The sequence below is a fragment of the Astatotilapia calliptera genome, chromosome 15, assembly GCF_900246225.1.
Source record: "Astatotilapia calliptera chromosome 15, fAstCal1.2, whole genome shotgun sequence".
NCBI lineage: Eukaryota > Metazoa > Chordata > Actinopteri > Cichliformes > Cichlidae > Astatotilapia > Astatotilapia calliptera.
In genome coordinates this window covers 15972023-15991273 of record NC_039316.1, presented here as the reverse complement: position 1 = coordinate 15991273, position 19251 = coordinate 15972023, and the positions used below count along the sequence as shown (strand labels likewise).

The 19251-nt window shown below is 42.3% G+C and overlaps 1 protein-coding gene across 1 annotated transcript; it reads right to left on the bottom strand.

The window, feature by feature from the left end:
* Positions 1 to 1826: 1826 nt before the first annotated feature.
* Positions 1827 to 16731, bottom strand: tfap2d (transcription factor AP-2 delta (activating enhancer binding protein 2 delta)). The gene is made up of 8 exons (XM_026143395.1): positions 15771 to 16731; positions 14572 to 15090; positions 11608 to 11668; positions 7309 to 7474; positions 5680 to 5798; positions 5413 to 5554; positions 4487 to 4600; positions 1827 to 3282 (listed from the first exon to the last, which is right to left on the bottom strand). Exons 1-8 carry the CDS (start codon positions 16305 to 16307, stop codon positions 3066 to 3068), a joined length of 1875 nt encoding a protein of 624 aa, XP_025999180.1. The 5' UTR covers positions 16308 to 16731; the 3' UTR covers positions 1827 to 3065.
* Between the last annotated feature and the right edge of the window lie 2520 nt (positions 16732 to 19251).

Genomic DNA, 19251 nt, shown 5'->3' with positions numbered 1-19251 from the left:
GATGTGTCTGTAGCTTATTAAATGTCAGGAAAATGTCTCAAATCAAATTTGAACCCTCATGTACTCATTTAGCTCTTAAAGCAGCGGTAAACTCGGGCTCTCTCATCAGATCAACTTTCAAATCAGTCTTCTGTTTGGCAGGTGCCATCAGCCACCTCGATAAAAGATTTTTGCAACATAATAATCGTGGCCCAAAGAATCCATAATATTGATTTTTTTTTCTTGCAATATCTACTAAAAGTGCTATCATGTTATTTGTCTTCTGTCTCCTGTTGACAAATAAATAGCCAGCATATGAGTTAACTTTGTATAAGATAGAAGATTATTCACAATATTGTTGTATGTGCAGTTTTATCATTAGTGTGTCGCGGCAAACCCATCTCCAGTCTGACATAATGAAGCATTTCAGAACCGATTATAAAAGAGGATTTTAGATCAACGCCATGAAAGCTGCTCTTCTGCTACTTGTGACAGACTCTTTAAAGCAACAATAGAAACACAAAGTGAAAATGTGGCTTCAGCTTTTGTAGTGGATTTACCACCAGTGTGGGTTTCTGTTTATTAAATCTTTAAATATGCTTGTTTTGTCCAATCTAGGTTGCTAAAAACACTCCAGTTTTGATAGAAAATCGCAGGAAAGCTACAGAACTTTGAGGCTGGAAACAAGGAGGCAGTTTTGCATCTTTCATTTAGGATAATCAGAATTTTTGACAGTTGACTGTCTGCCTGCTGACAACAAAGTAATTGACGTTCAGCTCCAACATAAAATGTTGTAAGAATTACTTGATAGTGATTTGAAAGTTTGCCTTGCTGCTGTCTTTTGAGTTGTCGGAGGACTGGGTTAGTCTTTTGTCACCATTAACCATACCCCCACCTCCACCGCACTGCACACGATCACTGAAACCCAGAAATAAAGAAATGGTTTGTGGATTTAACTCAGTCGTGTTACGTCAAGTGGTTCCCTAAAATATCTAGAACTGTGTTTATTATATACGCTTTTGTAATTCCAGCTCAAATATTTTGGTAGTTATTCCTCCTCGCTTACTGCTGCTTTTGTATTGTGCGTATATCTTCATTTAGTGGTTTAAAAACACCCTTGATTTCTAAACAATTTTAGTTAACCTTTAAAGCTCAGGGGTTGTAGACACAAAACACCGACTGCACGCATTTGGATTTGGATGATAACGCCATCTGTCAAATACCAGGCTGAACAATAACAGCAATCCTGGGAATATACTGATATTCTGCTCCCGTGTCACTTCCTTCCTTTACATCTCTCTTAGCCACCATTACTTTCCCACCTGAGGCTTTGCTTGCACTGATTCAGGGTGACAAACCGGTGCAGGCATCACTGTAAATGCATCCTGTCTGATTATGTATTTTTGTGTTATGCAGCGAACGTGACCTCCTTTCAAATGAATGGAATATTAAAAAGTAAACAGAACCTGCAGAGCCCGGATGGAGACGCCAGCAGGCAGCTGCTCCTCTCTGTTTTATCATTAGATATATTTATTTTTTTGAAATATAAATAAACAGAAAACCTGACAGAAGTCGCTCAAACAAAGAAAGCACACATGCTCGTGAACACAAAGGAGGCTTTTGAACTTTTTCTGTAGGTAGAGCCTTTTCTCGCAACATTAGAGAGGAACCCTGGCTTTCAATAATTTTAACACTATGAACTCGTATGGATAATTCACTCTGGCTGCTTTGATCTAGGCTGCCTCACTTTAGTCTGTACTTGCTCTGTCGCCTCCTTCTGTATGTTTTGTATGTGGAGCGTGTGCATCGGTGTGTGCGTGTGTTTGTGCAGGACATATAAAGGTAAATTGTAGAACACGTAGCAACTGTCTTTATTGAACACCAGCATTTTAGAAGGTAGGGATTTAACATATATATTGTTGAAAGCCTACAAGAAAAGTAATTTAAATATTTATATATATCTTTACAAATGTTCATGAGCGAGTCAGAGAGCTCGTGTCGGCTAAACTTGCGATCTGGGGAGTGTACAAAGATAGACATGCACAGGGAAGAGTAATGCTGGCAACTGCAAAGTCACCTTTTACAAAATGGCTGAGTTGGATTCTTCTCTCTCGCTTTCACTCTCTTTATCACATTCCCACTCACACACAGCGCAGTGAAGCCCACCCCGGGCAGTGGCTTCCATCAGTGTCACGTCCAGAAACACTCTCTTCGTCTTTCATCCGCGTGGTAAACATACAGGCTGTTATGGCACTGATTGTACGGTGTAAAAATGAAAAAAAAAATGTCTGCTTGGCATTGTTCAAGTGCTCATACAGGTGAAGGGGGTGTGGCTGTGTGAGTGTGTGTGTGGTATTAAAGTCTGTCTGTATGTGTGCATCAGGGTTTGGGTCAAAGCTGCATTCAGTTTTCTGTTGTTGAGGATGTCTGGGAGATTCAATTATTTTATTTCAGTCAGATGGAAATTGCACAAAAAGCAAAACTGTAACTCGTGTGTTTGATATCTCTTATTGTTTAAATAAAAACACATTAAATGATTCTTCAGAGGGAAAAAAAACAGCTCCAGGTTTTGTACTTTTGCAGAGTATCCACACCTGAATTAACTGGATTTAGATTACATCCCTACAAACCCTGAGTGTGTGTGTGTGTGTGTGTGTGTGTGTGTGTGTGTGTGTGTTAAATATGTATCCCCCCCAACCTGTCCTGGGAAACTGTGTTGTTTACCTCCTGTTTTGAGAATTAATAAATAAAGAAATAAAGTACTAGATGAGTCACAGCCATCTCCATGGCAAGGCTCCTCTTTGTCACGACACGCACGCACGCACGCACGCACGCACGCACGCACATTTACACTGGATGCGTTGCTTTCGCTCACACATCAGGATGTCTTGCTTGGGACAGTTCAGTTAGTGTTACATGTCAACATAAGATAAATAAATAACAATAAATAGGAATTGTCCCAAAGAAGATACAGCAATGCATGGGAAATAACAGATCCCCTTTCAGAGTGCACGCGTTCACACACACTCACGCACGCACACTTCTAAATGCAGCGCTCCAAGGCACGGGGACTGGGTGGGTGGGGGCTACTCAGTCTTTTCTGTTTTCCCGTCTTTGCTCTGGGGCTCGGCTGTTTTCCGGAGCTGCGTCTTTTCCGAGCTGTTGTTGATCTGTTGGTCGCCGGCTCCGCTCGTTTTCCCACTCGAGGTTTTGTCCAGGTAGTTGAGCATCTCGCTCAGCACTGTCTGGAAGGTGCTGAGAGCTGCACAGACCGCCGGCGTGCCAAACCCGTGAGTGATCAGACTGCATGGGAAGAGAGGGAAATGATTATTAGAGCAATGACAAACCAAAGAAGTGAAGGTTAAATGAATCAGTGGAGCTGTTGGGGAGTTTGTATGACACTAACAGCTGAAGTGACTCAGATTTTCTCACACCTGCGGTGAAACCTTCCTCCTGCATTATGGAGCTTCAAAACCTCTGAATGAAGTTTCTTTAGTCTGTCAGAAAAGCCTCTCTGTGATGCTCTGCGATGATCTGTTTCCACAGCAGTTTACTGGGAAACACAGAGTTTCTGCTCCTGTTTTAGCAAAGGCCTGAACGCTGTCCAGCTTAAACTATGAAATACAAATTAGAGCTTTGCCGATTAGGAAATTTCACAAAAGATTGTTGTTGTCGTTCTTGTCTAAGGTTATTCTAATCTTGGCTGTTGAACTGCTGGTGATGTCTTAATCAAATTCACTTTAGGCTTTTATCACTTTTGAAAGAGACTGTTTGAAAAAAAAAACATTAGACATACTGGCTAAAAGTCATATCATGTCCCCATATCTGTATTTGATATTTGTAGTGTAGTGATAGTCCTAGCCAACAGTGTTTTTGTAGTTTATTTGAAATAAACTCTCTTTTCAAAGTCAGTCATCAGAATCTGAACATTCGTGACATCACAAATTTAAAAGCGCTACAAAATTGCAGGATTATGATACAAGGTAAAATATGCATTGAAACGCTTTTTAAGAATCAGTTTTTAAGTCTGATATCATTTCATCTGTCCTATCAGATCATCATGCCGGTTTGTCCAGAGCTAAATAGCTGCTCGTCCTTGAGCTCAGACCCTTAAGTTGGCAGAAGGATGTTGTTGTTCAATCTGTCACTTTATTTCTACCACTGAGCTCACATCCTGGTTCTCTGCCCAGCAGTCTACAGTACAGCTCCCTTCAGAGGTCTGATAAGATGTTGTATATTCTGCAAATGATGACGCCATAGATGTGACATTTCTGCTAACAAGGCGCTGTTTCCTCCTCCTCTGTCAATTGTGCCAAATATCAAACTGCACAGCTGCATCTTTCTAAAATGGCAGAGAGGTCAGTGGGAAAACACAGAGCGAGGCTCTGCAAGAAAACTGTCTTCGCTCAGTAGATTTAGTGCCGAGAGTGACTCAAGATTGGCAACATCCTTAAGGGAAAAGAAAGGAAACGCTCCATTATTTTCTTATGCGTGTCACACGTGTTACCTGAAGTGTGTGAGGTGTCTCTGGATGTCCAGGTCCAAGATTGGTGTTGGTCTGGATGAGCCCAGAGGAGAGCGATCTTGGCTCAATAAGTCCTGGAACTCCTTACAGATTTGCCTGACGGACAGAAGGAGGGACTGAGGGTTTACCATCTGTCTCCAACAAAACCATCACATTTTCTCCCTTTTCTGCACTCACCCTCATCATTTTGGATCCACCCACATGCAGATTTAAGTTACTTCCACTGGTTCATTGTTTTTCCTAACATGATACCAAAGATTCTGCACCACGCAGCATTTTCTGGTCTTGTCTTTTTGCATTTCAGTTAGCATTATAGCAACTCTTGGGCTGATTTTATTGGAACAAAATCAACTTATCTGGAAAAGAGTGGGAGTTTTATTTCCCCTTCAGCATATTCAGAATACAGTTTTATACTGTAAGAAGGAACTACAAATAAAGCTCTTGCAATTATATAAATATAAGCGCTAACCCCTTAAATGTGGTAACACAATATTTTCCACATACAGTAGGTGTTCCATGCAGGAAACTGCTGTAAGGTGAAGGAGTTTACAACAGTTTGAGCAAGAAGTCACACCAAAGCTTACCTACTGTTATTATTATATTTACTTGTTAATCATTTTTCTGAAAGATTTTCTTAAATCAAAGGATTGTAATGGCTGGTAATGGCTGTAAATAGGAATATAAGTGTTTAAGTAAAATTTATCTCTCCCTGACATTTGACAGGGAGAGATCTGTCCATGCCTTAAACAACAGACAAACATTAACTGAAACCTGATCACTCAGAAACATTCACATTTCCAGAATTTCAAAATAAAACCTATTCTGTGTGACCACGCAGTAGCAAAGGTTTTTTGTTTCTTGCCATCTTCTTTTAGTGTGTGTCTGTACGTTGCATGTGTTTCACTCACTTTGTAGCCAGGACCATCTTCTTGCGCGCGCTGGTTTCTTTCGGCTCACTGTGCTGCCTCGCCAAATGTTCACCCACTGCCTTACTGGGAAACTCTGTCTCACAGGTGTAGCCAAAGTCCCTCGCCAGGTGGAGCGCCTCACCTGAAAGAAAACAAAAGAGGGAAAAAAGACTGATGAGACAACAATTAAACTGTATTATGAAATTAATGTGGTGCAATATAAATTGAAAATGACAAAAAAAAAAAATGTGCAGGAAGGTTACTTACCTTCCACCAGGGAGGTGAGCAGCGTTACGTTGGCGGCTTTCCTCCGTCCTGCTGGTAGGTTGAGCCCTAAACGGTCTAATTTCTCACGAAGACACCGGCCTCCATTCTTAGACTTTGCTCTGGAAACATATAGTAAAGAACTATGCATCACATATCCTACAAAGTCAAGCAACTGAATTATACAAGACCCCAAAAGACTGAATATATGGAGCACAGCAGCAGGAGCAGAAGCAGCATCGATCAGCCAGTCATTTTTCATAGAACTAAGGTACAATCAAATTAATGTGAACTCCTTGTTCTACTGAAAAGGATGTGCTTAATTAAGTCTCCCAAGAAACAAGGCAAGAATATGGATTTGTTTTGATGTGACAAAGCCATAAGGTTAAGGCAGAGGCACAAAGCTTCCTCAGTCTTTTATGTAATTTTTTTAAAGCATATGTGCTTCCTTCCTCTGCCATAAAACTTTAAACCTGCAGTTCCACTCGAGACAACTTTCTGCACATTTCTGTTGTTCTTTGTGAAGTGATTATTATTAAATGACACAACATGATTAAACACATTCCAGATACTCATCTGTTAGAGATTTGCAGTTTATATTCTTCACACGAGGATCAACAGTAGCTATTTGCACATTTATCTTATTTTATTTTACTTTGTTGATTCCTCATCTTGTAGGACCAGCCATATTCTCTGTGCTTGCTCGTTCCTCTTTCCCCCTTCCCTTTCTCTCCACCTCATCAATAATACAGCGCTGGCAACTCTTGCTTTCCTCTGGTTCCTCTGATCCTGGCATGCTTTGGCCTGGTCTCGCCTCCCTCTGGCTCCCTGGGCATGGCGGCGCGTGCAGCCCCGGCCCTCATTCGCCTACAATAGTCTTTGTGGGCGCTGCTATATATCCTCTGTTTCATCTGAGGGCTACAAAGATTCAGCCAGCGCTCTCCAATGCTCACCAGCCAGATTTACACTTAAAAAAAAAATTTTTTTTCACTTTCAAAGTCCCCATCCATCACACTCACCTCCTTACTCCAATATCATTACATGCTGCTAGAATTTAACAGTGTGTGGATGCACCAAAAGAGACATTAGGATTTTTCAGATGTTTTTACACCACAAGTATGTCAAAATGTTTTTGTTTTTTGTTTTTTTAGAAATTGCTCTAATCTGCCAAATGAAGCCGTTAACAACCCTGCTACTGATTAAACACATTTGAAATTTGGGTTTCTCGCTCTCTGGAGATGATACTGATTAACCTGTAAAGTGATACTTCAGAACTAGATATCAGAATCTGATGAATGCCTGAAACTCATCAAGGCACTGGCCAGTGGTCACAGTGGATTCAGGATTTATTTGTGAGAGGATATTTTAGGCTTAGACTCTTAATGAGTTTGAAGTTCTTTAGAGCTGTAAGCAGCTCTGTCATAGCAGCATATAGATCCATAATGTTGCAGTAAGATGACACAGAAACTTCAGCCGCACTAAGCGAACTCTCAAAACAGTTGATAAGTCTGATTTGTCTTCAAACCGATACATCAATATACTCTCTTTAATCAGTGTAGTTATATTTAGAGACGCTGTGATGAAGCTTAGGCATGTTGTCAGACTAATATCCTGTATGTGCATCATACTGACCTACGCAGTATGCCGCCCAGTAAGGAAGCATTGAGGCACTCTGGCGGGGACAGTCTTCTTTTCACTTCAGCGATGGTGACTTTGTACTTTGAGGTGGAACTGAGCAGCGAAAGCCGACCGGGTACCGAGCAGAACAAATCTGTAGGATTCACCACACATGTTCCCCCTGCACACAGAGACAGGAAGCTTGTTACAACAAGGTGCAAGAAAAAGCAGCATCACTGTAAAGGTTTGAAAGGACTAGTTTGCCAAATTTAGGCTACTTTTTGCTATTCAGTGTTGTAAGAAGGTTGCACAAAATGTTCTAATGAAGGCAACAGCTTTGTATAATGCACATTTAATGCTTTATTCTGTCAAAACAGAAAAAACAAGCAAAATGCCCCCCCAAAAAACTGATCCAAGATCTGAATGCTACACCAATGTCTGTCACTGAACTGCAAGATTTTATAGTCGTGTTAATAGTACATTACTGCTTAATAAAGTATCAATACAAGATTTGCTCTTTAAGTTCTGCAACAAAAATGTTAGTTTTTACAGTAATAATGCATCAAGTCATATTTCATCAAAAAGCAACAAGATACTTAAAAAATGCATTTATTAAAAATGAAGTTGGACCTTGGAAAAAAAAATCTTGTTTCAGAAAACATATGAACATTTTGGTGACAGAAAAGAGTGCACAAAAGTATAAACCAGCAAGCATTCACTGAGTATTTGGATCAGCGTTGCTCAAATGACAGATTGAAATGTCTGCTTGGTTGGAAATCATACAAATGTGTTTTTTTCTGTGGAAAAGTTTCACTGGATAAAGCTTTCGCTGAATGCTACCTCAGGGAGAACTGCACAGAATATTTTGCACCTTTGTTCATAGAGGGTGGTTTCAGCTGTGTACACACTTTGCATGAGGTCTCCTTGGTTCTGATTTCAAAGAATCCCACATTTCAAGATGTGATACAAAGAATAAAAACCAACTGGGTGAACTGTGCACACATCAAACAGGAACTCTATTGTCCAGTTATTGGTTAATAATAACAGTTTGCATCAGGGTGAATGATTTGGAAGGTCTTTCATATGATGATAAAACCATTTTGTTTGAGACAGTTTTTTCCCATCACGTCAGACATACATTAAAGATTAAGCCTATTTTTTTCCATACAGTTTTTTAAAATTTATTCCCATAAATTAGCTGAATTTGCTTAGTCGTTATATTAAGAAGGTGTATCATCCAAGAAAATTGTCCATCTTCTACAGCTTCCCTATCTGTTTAAATGTAAATGCAATATATGTGTAAATATTATTAAATCAAAAATTAATCCCTATAATAATCGAGCATCTTCATTCTCCACAATCAATATGTGTCTTTCAGCCCTCCTCACTAGTTAAATATTAAATGCTTTTATTACTGTGTACATATATTTATATGCCTGCTTCAGCCCAATGGTTCTCTCTATGTAACAATAATATGGTGTTTCTGCAAGAGGGGGGAAACAAAACCTTCTTTAAATCATCCACCACCAACTACCATGTTGATTTCATTGTGTACTTGAGGCTCCTGAAAGTGTGAATAAATGATTTTGGTTGTGTAGTGAAGGCCCTTTCACATTATTAATTGCGTCTGAATCAGTGTTACTGGATCCTCCTGGAATTTATCGACTGTTCTGAGTGGGCCTATCGTTATTAAACTTTCACTTGAAATAAAGTCCCAAGCAGCCGAAACGCAAGGTTTCTGTCTGATGTACTGTAGGCTATATTCTATTATTCATCTGCCTCATTATCAAATCTAACAGCAGGGTGTGTCGCGTTGTTATTAAGGCGTGCTGGATATGATGAAATGGAGAAAAAAGGATGCCATTTAGGCCGAAGAGAACAATGCTGCAGGCGAAGATTGGCTGCACACGCCAATCTCTCTCACTCTCTTTTTTTAGGGCACAATTTGGCCACCAACTAAGCCTCATATATGACCAGCTGTAACCCATATTTCTGCTCTCAGAATCTATTATTCACAATCTGCTGAAATGTGCTAGATTCGCATCATTTTCTGGCCACAGGAAGGGTTGAGGTTAGACATGCAGCCTCAAAAACATGTCATCCGGTCTGAGCACCATGGACAGCGGCTAGCACCTTTCATTCCAGCACCTGGACAGCGACTCATGCCCACAGCACAACTGTAACATCATAATGGTGTGGAAACAAAAGCCTGTTGTACTCCAGCGGGCACCACTTTGTACAAGACTGTATGGGACCTGTGTTTCACTCAGGCTGTCAAAAAATGGACGGTTGCAGGTCGAGGGAATCGATTGATACTTTTGGTTAAGCCTGAGCCCCGGTGTGTGCGTGCGCGTGTGTTTATATGCGCGCGCGCGCGGTCCGGCTTGCCCGTGTCTCCATAAGTGACACAAACCGGGCAAACCTGTCTGTCAGACTCACGCGCTCTGACAGGGGCGCGCGTCTCTGAAAGCCGCGGGTTCACATCATATTAATTCCCCTAAAAATGTTTTGATTCAAAGTAGTTTGTATTTTATGTTGCCAAGGGCAATCGAAAAGAGCTATTGCCGGTAGTGCAGTCAGTGGAGCGCGCGGGCCCAGAGGCGATAACGGTATTTAAGCAACGGAGAGTAGCCTCGGGCTGCGGCGCGAGCGGCGGGCGGGATCACACGCGGAATCAAGCGCCTTTTACGAGTTTGCCACGAAAATTAAAGAAAAAGAGACAAGGGCCAAATGCCATTCTCCTCATATTTTAACAACAATGTTTATAGCTCCCCCCAAAAAAGCCCGCCAATGTCTTGACAGAAGAGAGGGTTGTGCGTGCACGGGATGTGGTAGCGGGGGCGCGCGTCTGACAGATCGGCTTGATCTGTGAAGCTGCTGTTAGAACTGAACTGGAAAAGGGATAGCAGGGTGATTAAAAACACAGACGACTCCTCCTAAGTAGGATCCGCATTTCTTGAGTGATTTTCTTTTGAAAAAGGTTATGTGAATATTCATGCCGCCAAAGCCGCAGTCAGAAAGAACAACATTAATATGATCTCGGCTGAATCCGGGGCCCCGCTCGGCATTAGCATATCAAAGCGTCCGCCCGAGGCGAGAGAAGCTATCGATACGGGAGCGGGAGGTAAAGCAAAGATTATTGGTTCTGATGGTTGCAGCGGCTGAGCTCAGGGCCAAATACGGCGCACCATTAACCGAAAGTGATAGCGAAGGGATTCCCGCGTCAATCCGAGAGAAAAGCCCCAACACCTAGGCAGAGCTGATGAAAAATTAAACCCGAGACAGAGCCTTTCCTCTCAGTGTGGAAAATTGCACACAGTCCCCTCTAAAAAAAATTAAAGAAAGAAAAAGGCCGGGGAACACATCCACAGCTTCCCCTTGGAAAAGCTAACCTTAGCCGCCACATCTTTGATTGCTGTGCCAGATTAAACACACAGGTGCTAACACATAAAAACAGCAGCTGCATTACAGACACACAAACTTGACTGCTCTTCTTTGTATCCCACAAAAACATTTACTTTTAAATTTAAAAAAAAGTCCACAAATGCAGCTGCGAAACTATTAAATACTAGGTTACTTTCTGGCCAAAAATATTTTCAAATTACTATAAACGTACACATTTGTAAACATTAAGAGGATACAGAATTGTGTTGTTAAATTAAACCCAAATCTTACTCACTTGTAACAATATTTCTCTATTGTAATAATATTGATTATTTAAATCTGCTTTCATATAGACGTCTGCGCCATTTTTCTTTAACAAAAATCGACACTGAATTTATGATAACTCAACCATGAATATTAAATTAATAGCATATAATATTATTATTACATGAAAACAAACGCACGCCGTCAGTCTTATAAAATATTACCCACACGTCTGACTTCAAAATAAAAGCTTCTGGCGTAACTTTAGTGTGAGAGGGCATGTGTCAAATGCGCGTTTAAGTACAAGGCCTATAAGTAACTGTATCAGTACACTAGAAATATAAGTCATCACATTTTAATCATGTCGCCAATCTCAAAGCCAAGGTTTGGTATGACTGGTGTTTAAAAAAACGTGGGTGTTGAGTGACATTCTGGAAGTGGGGAGCACTGCCTCTGCGCCTGTACGGCGCTGCTGTTTAAATAGGTGACAAATCGGGGCCGTTCCTGCTGCAGCGTGTTGACAGCAGACAAGAGAGGAGTGTTCCGCCTGTTTGTCTGTCTGCTCGCTGTCTTGTCGTGTCGAGCCCGTGAGTGTTCACGGCCTCCGGTACAGCAGCAGCAGCAACAATAACAACAACCGCAGCAGAGAATAAACGGGGGCCTTACCTCTCCGGATGACGCCCCCTTGGCCGTTCAGCACGAGCCCACACTGCGCTTCCACGGAGCCCTGCGGAGACACGCACTCATTAGGACGAGCGGGGAGGTGAAATCACTTTAACCAGATTCTTTTTGTACACCGCTGGAGCTTCCCAGCTGCCAGGCTTCAGATGCAGCAACAATTAGTGCGGTTTGTTTCTTTTTTTCTCCGTATGCGGTGAAGTCATTCTTTAGGACATCCAGGACGTGAATCCCCATTTTCCCCTTCTTTTCACTTGCAGCCACACACTAAAAGCCAAACTCATGCAGTCACGGGAGTATATCAGAATAAATAAAACTGTGACAACAAACACTGGGCATATGTTGCTCGGTTTTATGTATATTCAAGATCCATATACAATGCAAACAAAGAATACAAATCTAAGTGAAATGTCAGGTTTGAAAGTAACACCATAAAGCTTCTCTGTGCCCGTGCAGACATAGATCAGTGCCTCAATCCTATAATGGATAAAAATGATGCATTCTTGTAGTTTTAAATGACTCGCCCCTTTTAAATGAATTTTGAAGGTTTCCAGGTGTCTTTAATTCTTCCATATTAGGGCCCTGCAGATTTATCCTCTGACCTCTTTGGAATGCCGCGACCCACAGGTTGAAAACCACCACATCTATACAATTAAAACTCCTTCAAAGCACCGCAAAGTTCACAGCAGAAAGAGCTTGGGAGGGGGGGAAAGCACCTTACTGAGTCCAAACACTGGCCCCTGTTGCACGCCCTTTGAGCAGTTTTCTAGTGTTGGAAGCCTTTTTGTTAGAAAGTGTACATCACTTAGCAGGCTTTGAGTAAAATTGAGGGCACAGCGAAATAAAGCATGCAGCTCACGGCTTACCCAGAAACGAGCTTAATTTGAAAGGCTTCAGGCTATAACCGAGGACAGCACAACTCACGCAGACTCAAAAATGAGCAAAAGGTTTGCAGAATTTACTGCAGCCACCACCAACCTGTTGGGGCATCAGTGTCTGTGTACACATAAGCAACCAGGCTTCAACATATATGTAGGCCTACGTGCACGAAAACCTGTTACCTCCGCCATTTTTCAAGATGCAGATCAGACTCGCGTGCTATCAACAATGTCATCAAGAAAGGAGAACACGCGCTTTTTTATTCAGAAAATGCTTAATCCCCCCGCGTGAGCCTCTAGGCCTGGCCCACGCAGAAGCCCCCGATTAAAATTAACTGGGAAAGAGAGCTTGTTGTTGCTCCTTCTTAACCAGCTCCTGCTCTGTTTCTTTTCTTCTATTCCGAAGCTAAAGTGATTATAAAATCAATATACAAAACGCAGAGGTCTTGCATGAATTAGCTTAGTGACGGTAGAAAGGTGTGGCAGCTGCTTTTGTTGAGCATGAAAATCTCTTTAACCCGCTCAAAGATGCGACCGGGCTGCACGAGACCATAGGCGCATCTGTTCCGTCCATACATCCGCCTCGTGTAAGCTCAGGTTCACGAGCCGTTTCTTTCTTAGCGTAAAAAAAATGGTCAAACCTGTTAAGCCTTTAAAAAAAATCTCGAAATAAATCTAATATTTGCATTAACGAGCGTGCATAAAGTGAAATAAAATAAATAAAATAAAATATGAAAAATGTTACGCAAAAATATGTTGCAATTATCAGTAAATTAAAATGTATTAAATCATATGTAGAAGTCTTTATTTAAAAAAATATTTTAAAAAAAAACAGGCTGCACTATAAATGTATATCTATAAGCTCCTATTTGAAGACTTAGAATAATCCCTGGGTTATATTGCCACACCCCATATTATTTATTAACAAATATACATTTATACATCTATAAATATATTAAAAATATATAACATTTTATATTTTTATTCCTTAAAATTAAATGCTTTATAAATATTGTAGCACTAAAAAAAAAGCACTGTATGCCTAAATATACCTCGTAAATGCGTCGATAAAAGCTCGAGTAGAGGTGGTAAATAGTTAACGCGACTGAAATTATGTGCCACTGTGTTAAATTGTGTTTAACTAGAGCCGCGTTTGAAGCAGCTCAGATGTCGCTGCATAAGTAACAAAGTTGATTGACGTTAAGTCGGTAATTGGATAAACTACGGTGCTTTATGGTGCTCGAGCAGGCCATTGTGCCCTGAATCCCGATCCGTTAATCCGCCCTTTACCGGAGAATAGAGCAACCAGCGGCTTTTCTTTGCCTCAACAGACAGCCGGACACACACACACACACTCGACCTCTCTCTCTCTCTTTCTCTCTCTCTGTCACACACACACACGCTCAAGAACCGTGCGAATCCATTTTCATCTCGACCATTTCTTTACATCGAAAAGAATTATGTAAAATATGGGTCACGTGTGTTTGTGGAAAAATAAAGGGCGGATTTCACAATGGGATTGTATAGACTGCCAGTCAATTAACCTTTAGAAACAGGCTTGCTTTTCAGAGGCACTGTGCCGTGTGGACTTGACATTTACTTAGCCTGTTATAGTCACGTTTGCTTTGGCACCAAACTTATCTCAAGATGATATCCATTATGACTTACAAAAAAAAAAAAGAAAGAAAGAAAAGAAAGTAGGACAGAGTCGTTGGATGGGGATAACTACAGACCAGTGCAGCTTTGTGAGTGTCATAGACAACAGACAGATGAGGCAGACAGGCAGACAGACAGACATCTGGCGCTGTCTTTCTGTTCAATATTTTGGGATTGCTGTGCTACAAAAGGGGGGTAAAGTTTTTCAATAGTAGGCCAGTGGGGCAGAGATACTGGGGCACTGGGTCTTGTGACAACTAAGACGGGCTGTTGCCCTTCTGTATCCTATTGTCGGCTATCCTATATGGAGCAGACTTAATAAACCGGAGAAGCGAAGCCGAAGGAAGGGGGCACAATAACGTGTTCGAGCCGTGTGGAGAAGAGAGTGTAGAAAGAGAGGTATGGAGGCCACCGGTACCTGCAGGTCGTCCGCCGCAGGCGGAGGGAGGCCCAGGCCGGCGGCGGGCAGCAGCCTCTGGTCCGGGTGGTGCATACCGACGCCGTAGGCCTGTGAGCCGTGTGACGTCATCAGCGACAGGTCATGGCGCCGGTAAGCGTCGAGGCAGCCCAGCTCGCGCCGCTGCTGCTCGTCCAGGCACGAGGACTTGAGGGCCGAGCGCGCGTTGTGCAGATTGATGAAGTCGGCGGGCTCTCCGTGGTGGATCTGCTGGTAGTACTGGCCCGAGTGCAGCGAGTTCAGGCCGTAGGCCTCCGGGGCCACGGCCGGGTGGGAATGCTGGAACTCGTAGTGGAAGGACTGGTGGTGGAGGGGCGTGTACTGGTGGTTGGCCGAGAAATAGGGTGAGGCAAACTCCGTCCCCGCCGGTGCCGGGTAGGTGAGCGGGGAGGAGGAGGAGTAGGCGACCGAGGAGTTGGCCACGGACTCCAGGCAGCCGAGCTGCATGAGCCGGTAGCTGTTTGATCCGTCGTGACGTATCTACAAGATAATAAAGAGACGGGGAAATATATGAGCCGTGTCATTTAGCATCAGCCGGTGTCTCCTCTCTCTGCCTCCCAAACACACTCAAAAACACAACTCACACACTCAAAGCGCTTTTTCCCCCCCACTTTAAACCACCTGAAGGAGATGTCATTTCCACACGCCCGGGAGGGGAACGAACGCGCGGCAACAGGAGCCATCGGTATTTTTTTCTTCCTCCCTTTGGCATGCCTGTCACTCTCCTCGCAGCGTTTTAAAAGGCGTGCTGTTATATATTATTATTATTACCGAGCTGCTGGCAAATTTACTGTCCCAGCTCTCTCGCTCATTGTGGATGGGAGGTAAGCAGAGTGAGACACAGCGGAGTGTTCCGCCCTAAAATGTCCTAATCACGCCGTTACCGGCTCACACACACGAGCCCCCTTTGCTTCCACACACTAGTAATAAAAAAGCCTCGTTTTTACCGGGAGCTGCACCGATTCATTTCTCCTTCCATGCATACTTTTATCTCTTTAATATCCTTGCGATAAATTATATTCCACTTAGAGACTCCCTGCGAGCAGACGCTATTTCGAAATGCTTCTGTAACTCCCTTCAAACCAAACAGTACTTATTCCACCACACACCTGCTGTAATTTCACAAATTAAGATCTGTAAAGTAAATAAACGACCCTTACCTCTGCGTCGTGGACAAGTCCGGGGAAGGTCGCTGACATTGTGCTTTCTCCAAAGTAACCCGTAATTTTTTTCCTCTCCTTTCTGGCCGGATCGAATAATAATAAAAATGCCTTAAAATCCCCAAAAAGCGAGAGAAATGGAAAAGTCCCCCCTCGCGTGCTCTCGGTAACGGTAGAAAGCTGGCGGAACGCGAGCGTCTCCCCTCTGCACGGACGGGGCTGGCTCACGGATTTTGTACTTGCAGGGTATTTCTCGGCTGATGTCGTAGGTCCCTTGGTAATATAGAAGTTTTGAAAATTAAGCATCAGCACTGAGGAATGGGAGGACAATAGACGGAGCGGAGCATCCCAGGAGACACGGAATAAATATTGTATCTTCGCCTTAATAAGGAACCAAGTGCTTCTTTCAACATTTTCTACGCTTTTTGTGGACCTTTTCCTTTTTGACCCGTTTGTGTTTTCACGAGGTCTTCTGCTCGGTTTCGTCGGGTTATTATTATTATTATTATCATTTTTAATATTTTTTTTTATCCACATTGGCTAAGTCATTTTACAAACAAAAATGTGCGGATTTTTCAACAGAAATGTAAGTTTGCTTTGACATATTTTAAAGCTATTTTTGATTTAAGAACGGAATGGGCGTAGAAAAAAATATATGAGATTTTCTTCTGTTCTTGCAGCAAACTTGTAATGAATTTAGCGAGCTTTAACAGGGGGGATAATTATGAAACGGCAGGTTTTCGGCGCTTTCTGCATGCATCAAATGTTTTTAGATGAATTACCATCGTTTGCTGCTCTCATGCTGTTTTTATGGCACAATTTAAATGCGGGTTTCAGTGCAAATTTATTTCATGCACACAGAGAGAAATAAGCTCTCACAGACTTTATAAATGTATACACCAATTTAAAATATTTTCCACTATTGCTAATTATCGCTTTAGTTATTTACTTTCACGTGCTTAAGGACTGGATTAAATCGAAGGAGGAGGTCTAGTTATTATTATTATGATTATCATTATTTACATTTATTTATTTTTTGTTTTGTTTTTGCTTTTGCATGAAAAACTGCCTTTGAAGGGTTTCATTCCCATTCCATATCTTTTCTTTTCTTTCTTTAGGGGGAAGGGGGGGGGGTCTGCTTTGTGATAACAAACCAACGTTTTTCATATCTGATATTAGCACTGTATAAATGTTAGGTGTGTGCATGTACGTTATTATTATTATTATTATTATTATTATTATTATTATTATTATTATTATTATTATTATTATGTCTTTTTCGGTCAGTCGGTCAGCCTCGTGACCCCTCTCTCTCCCCCCCTCCCTCTCTCTCTTTCTGCCTTTCTCCTCGTGCTGTAACTCACCTGAGCAGGCGCCCTCGGGGTGGTCCTGCCCAGCTGCACGGAGCCGTGATGGTGTTGTAAAGTAAGATGGCAGAAGATGTTTTTTTTCTTTTTTTTTGAAACAATTATATGAAAAGCTTATGGGGGGGGGGGGGGGGAATCGACGCTGTAATCAGGTGAAAGCTTTTCTTTACCTTCTCTAATTTTAAAGCAGGTTGCACCATTTATAGGATAACAAAGCATAAAACAGTTACAGGTGTACAGAGCCGCATGAATCAAAATCCAAGCTATAATGACTTTAAATATACAGAAAGACGCAATCTATAGCTGTCTTGCCCTTAGGCCAACCGGGAAGTAATAGACGTATAAGACTTTAAAAAAACAGGAGAGAGAGAGAGAGGGAGAGAGAGCAGAAGCCAAAGCTTGTGGCCACTGCCTGAAGAGAAGCAAAGAAGGAAATAAAGGAGAGAGGAGGGGAAAACTAAAGAAGGAGAGGAGAATTATTCTGTCTGTCAGATTTCCTGCCATTCAAAACAAACCAGCCAACACACAGGAAGAGGGGGGCTGCAACCCACAGCAGACATAAGCCCTAATCAGTCTTGTTTTGGATGGGGTTTTTTTCTACTCAGCTGTAACTGTAACCAAAGCGACTCCCTGATATTATTAAAGTGCAGACAGTGACCGTGCAGACGCTGGGACGCCGAGATTGACTCTGCAGTTTAATTAAGCAACTATTTTTCCTCCCATCTGTTACTACATGCGTCTCCTTCTCTGTCGTAATCGGTAACAACAGCAGCAGCAACAACAACACCAATAATAATAATAATAATAATAATAATAATAATAATAATAATAATAATAATAATAATAATAATAATAATAATTTTACATTAGTTCTTACAGATTTTTCTTCAAATTGTGTCTTTTCTCATATTGAAAATAGAGTCATCATATATGGTCACATGGTTAAAAAAAAGAGGAAAGAAAAGTAAGAAAGGAAAACACACTGACAGAAAAACTAAAATATTCTACAAGAGCTTCCCTTTTTCCTTGATCAAGACTATTTAGCTTATACTCTTGTAGTCAAGTCTGAAAAAGTCCTCATAAGAAACACAAACGGCCCGGGCGGAGACACGGGCGGTGCAGGGGCCGCCTTAAATAGCTCCTTTAAAAAGTTCTCAAGGCCTTTTATATTTTAATTAACCGATAGCGATTGTTTTGCCTCGAGGCTCGACGTGAAACCTCTGCACGACGAGATCGGTGAAGGCCGGTTGTCGCACGCCAGGTATTAAAAAACGAAAGAGACGGAGAGAGAAAGGGGTGGGGGGGGGGGGGGGGGGGAGAGAGGAGGAGGAGGAGGAGGGGGGATGAATGGGAAGGCCACCGGGCAAAAAGAGATGGAGGGAGCAAGAGAGAGCCGTGGTGTCAATTAAAGTACCTTAAACGATGCTAAATTTGATCATGTGATCAGGATTTTCTGACGTTATCTTGTTACGGCCAGAACACAGCAACAAAAACTGACCCGAATTCAGTGACAAAATGCCCCCACGAGGGTACACACCTTTGATTTCATTTTTTTAAAGAAAGTGTGGAGGGGCAAGCTTGATCAAACTAAGGGAAGCAAATCGTGCTGACACATAGACTTTTACTAGAATGGCAACTTAACCTGTTTCCTCTTACATCGTTAGAAAAACTTGGATGACAAGACATAAATTTACCTGAAGATGTAGGTCTGTGAATTTCAGTCAGCTGGCCTGATTCATTTTAGAAATGGCTTTAAGGCCAAACACATTCTTTACATTCAAATGGGCATCAGCTGAAGCGCTTGACCCTAAATCTCCACACTCCATTGACCAGTATCCTAACAGATGACTGAGCCCATGGATCTGGTTTATTTTTTATTCCTGTCATGGTGAACGCTGTTGCCTGAACAGATATATGTGTATGCAGGTTGTGCAGCCACCGTCGTCTCCAACCCGAGGCACCAGTTGCACGGTAGACGGTCCTAATAGGACTTAATGCCGACGACTGGCCCCGCTTTACCGGGGGCTGGGAGCGCCCCACCAGATGCGCACTGATCTCCGGACAGGAGCCAGTCCATCTGCCGCCTGACGAGGCAGGGAAAGGCCCGAAACCCC

Excerpts from the sequence above, each read along its gene's own strand:
- tfap2d (XM_026143395.1), bottom strand. The coding sequence starts at position 16,307 with ATGTGGATAAAAAAAAATATTAAAAATGATAATAATAATAATAATAAC. Across the intron at positions 5,799-7,308 it reads CTGGGCGGCATACTGCGTAG|AGCAAAGTCTAAGAATGGAG; the intron begins GTCAGTATGATG and ends ATATGTTTCCAG. Across the intron at positions 5,555-5,679 it reads GCTCACCTCCCTGGTGGAAG|GTGAGGCGCTCCACCTGGCG; the intron begins GTAAGTAACCTT and ends GTTTTCTTTCAG.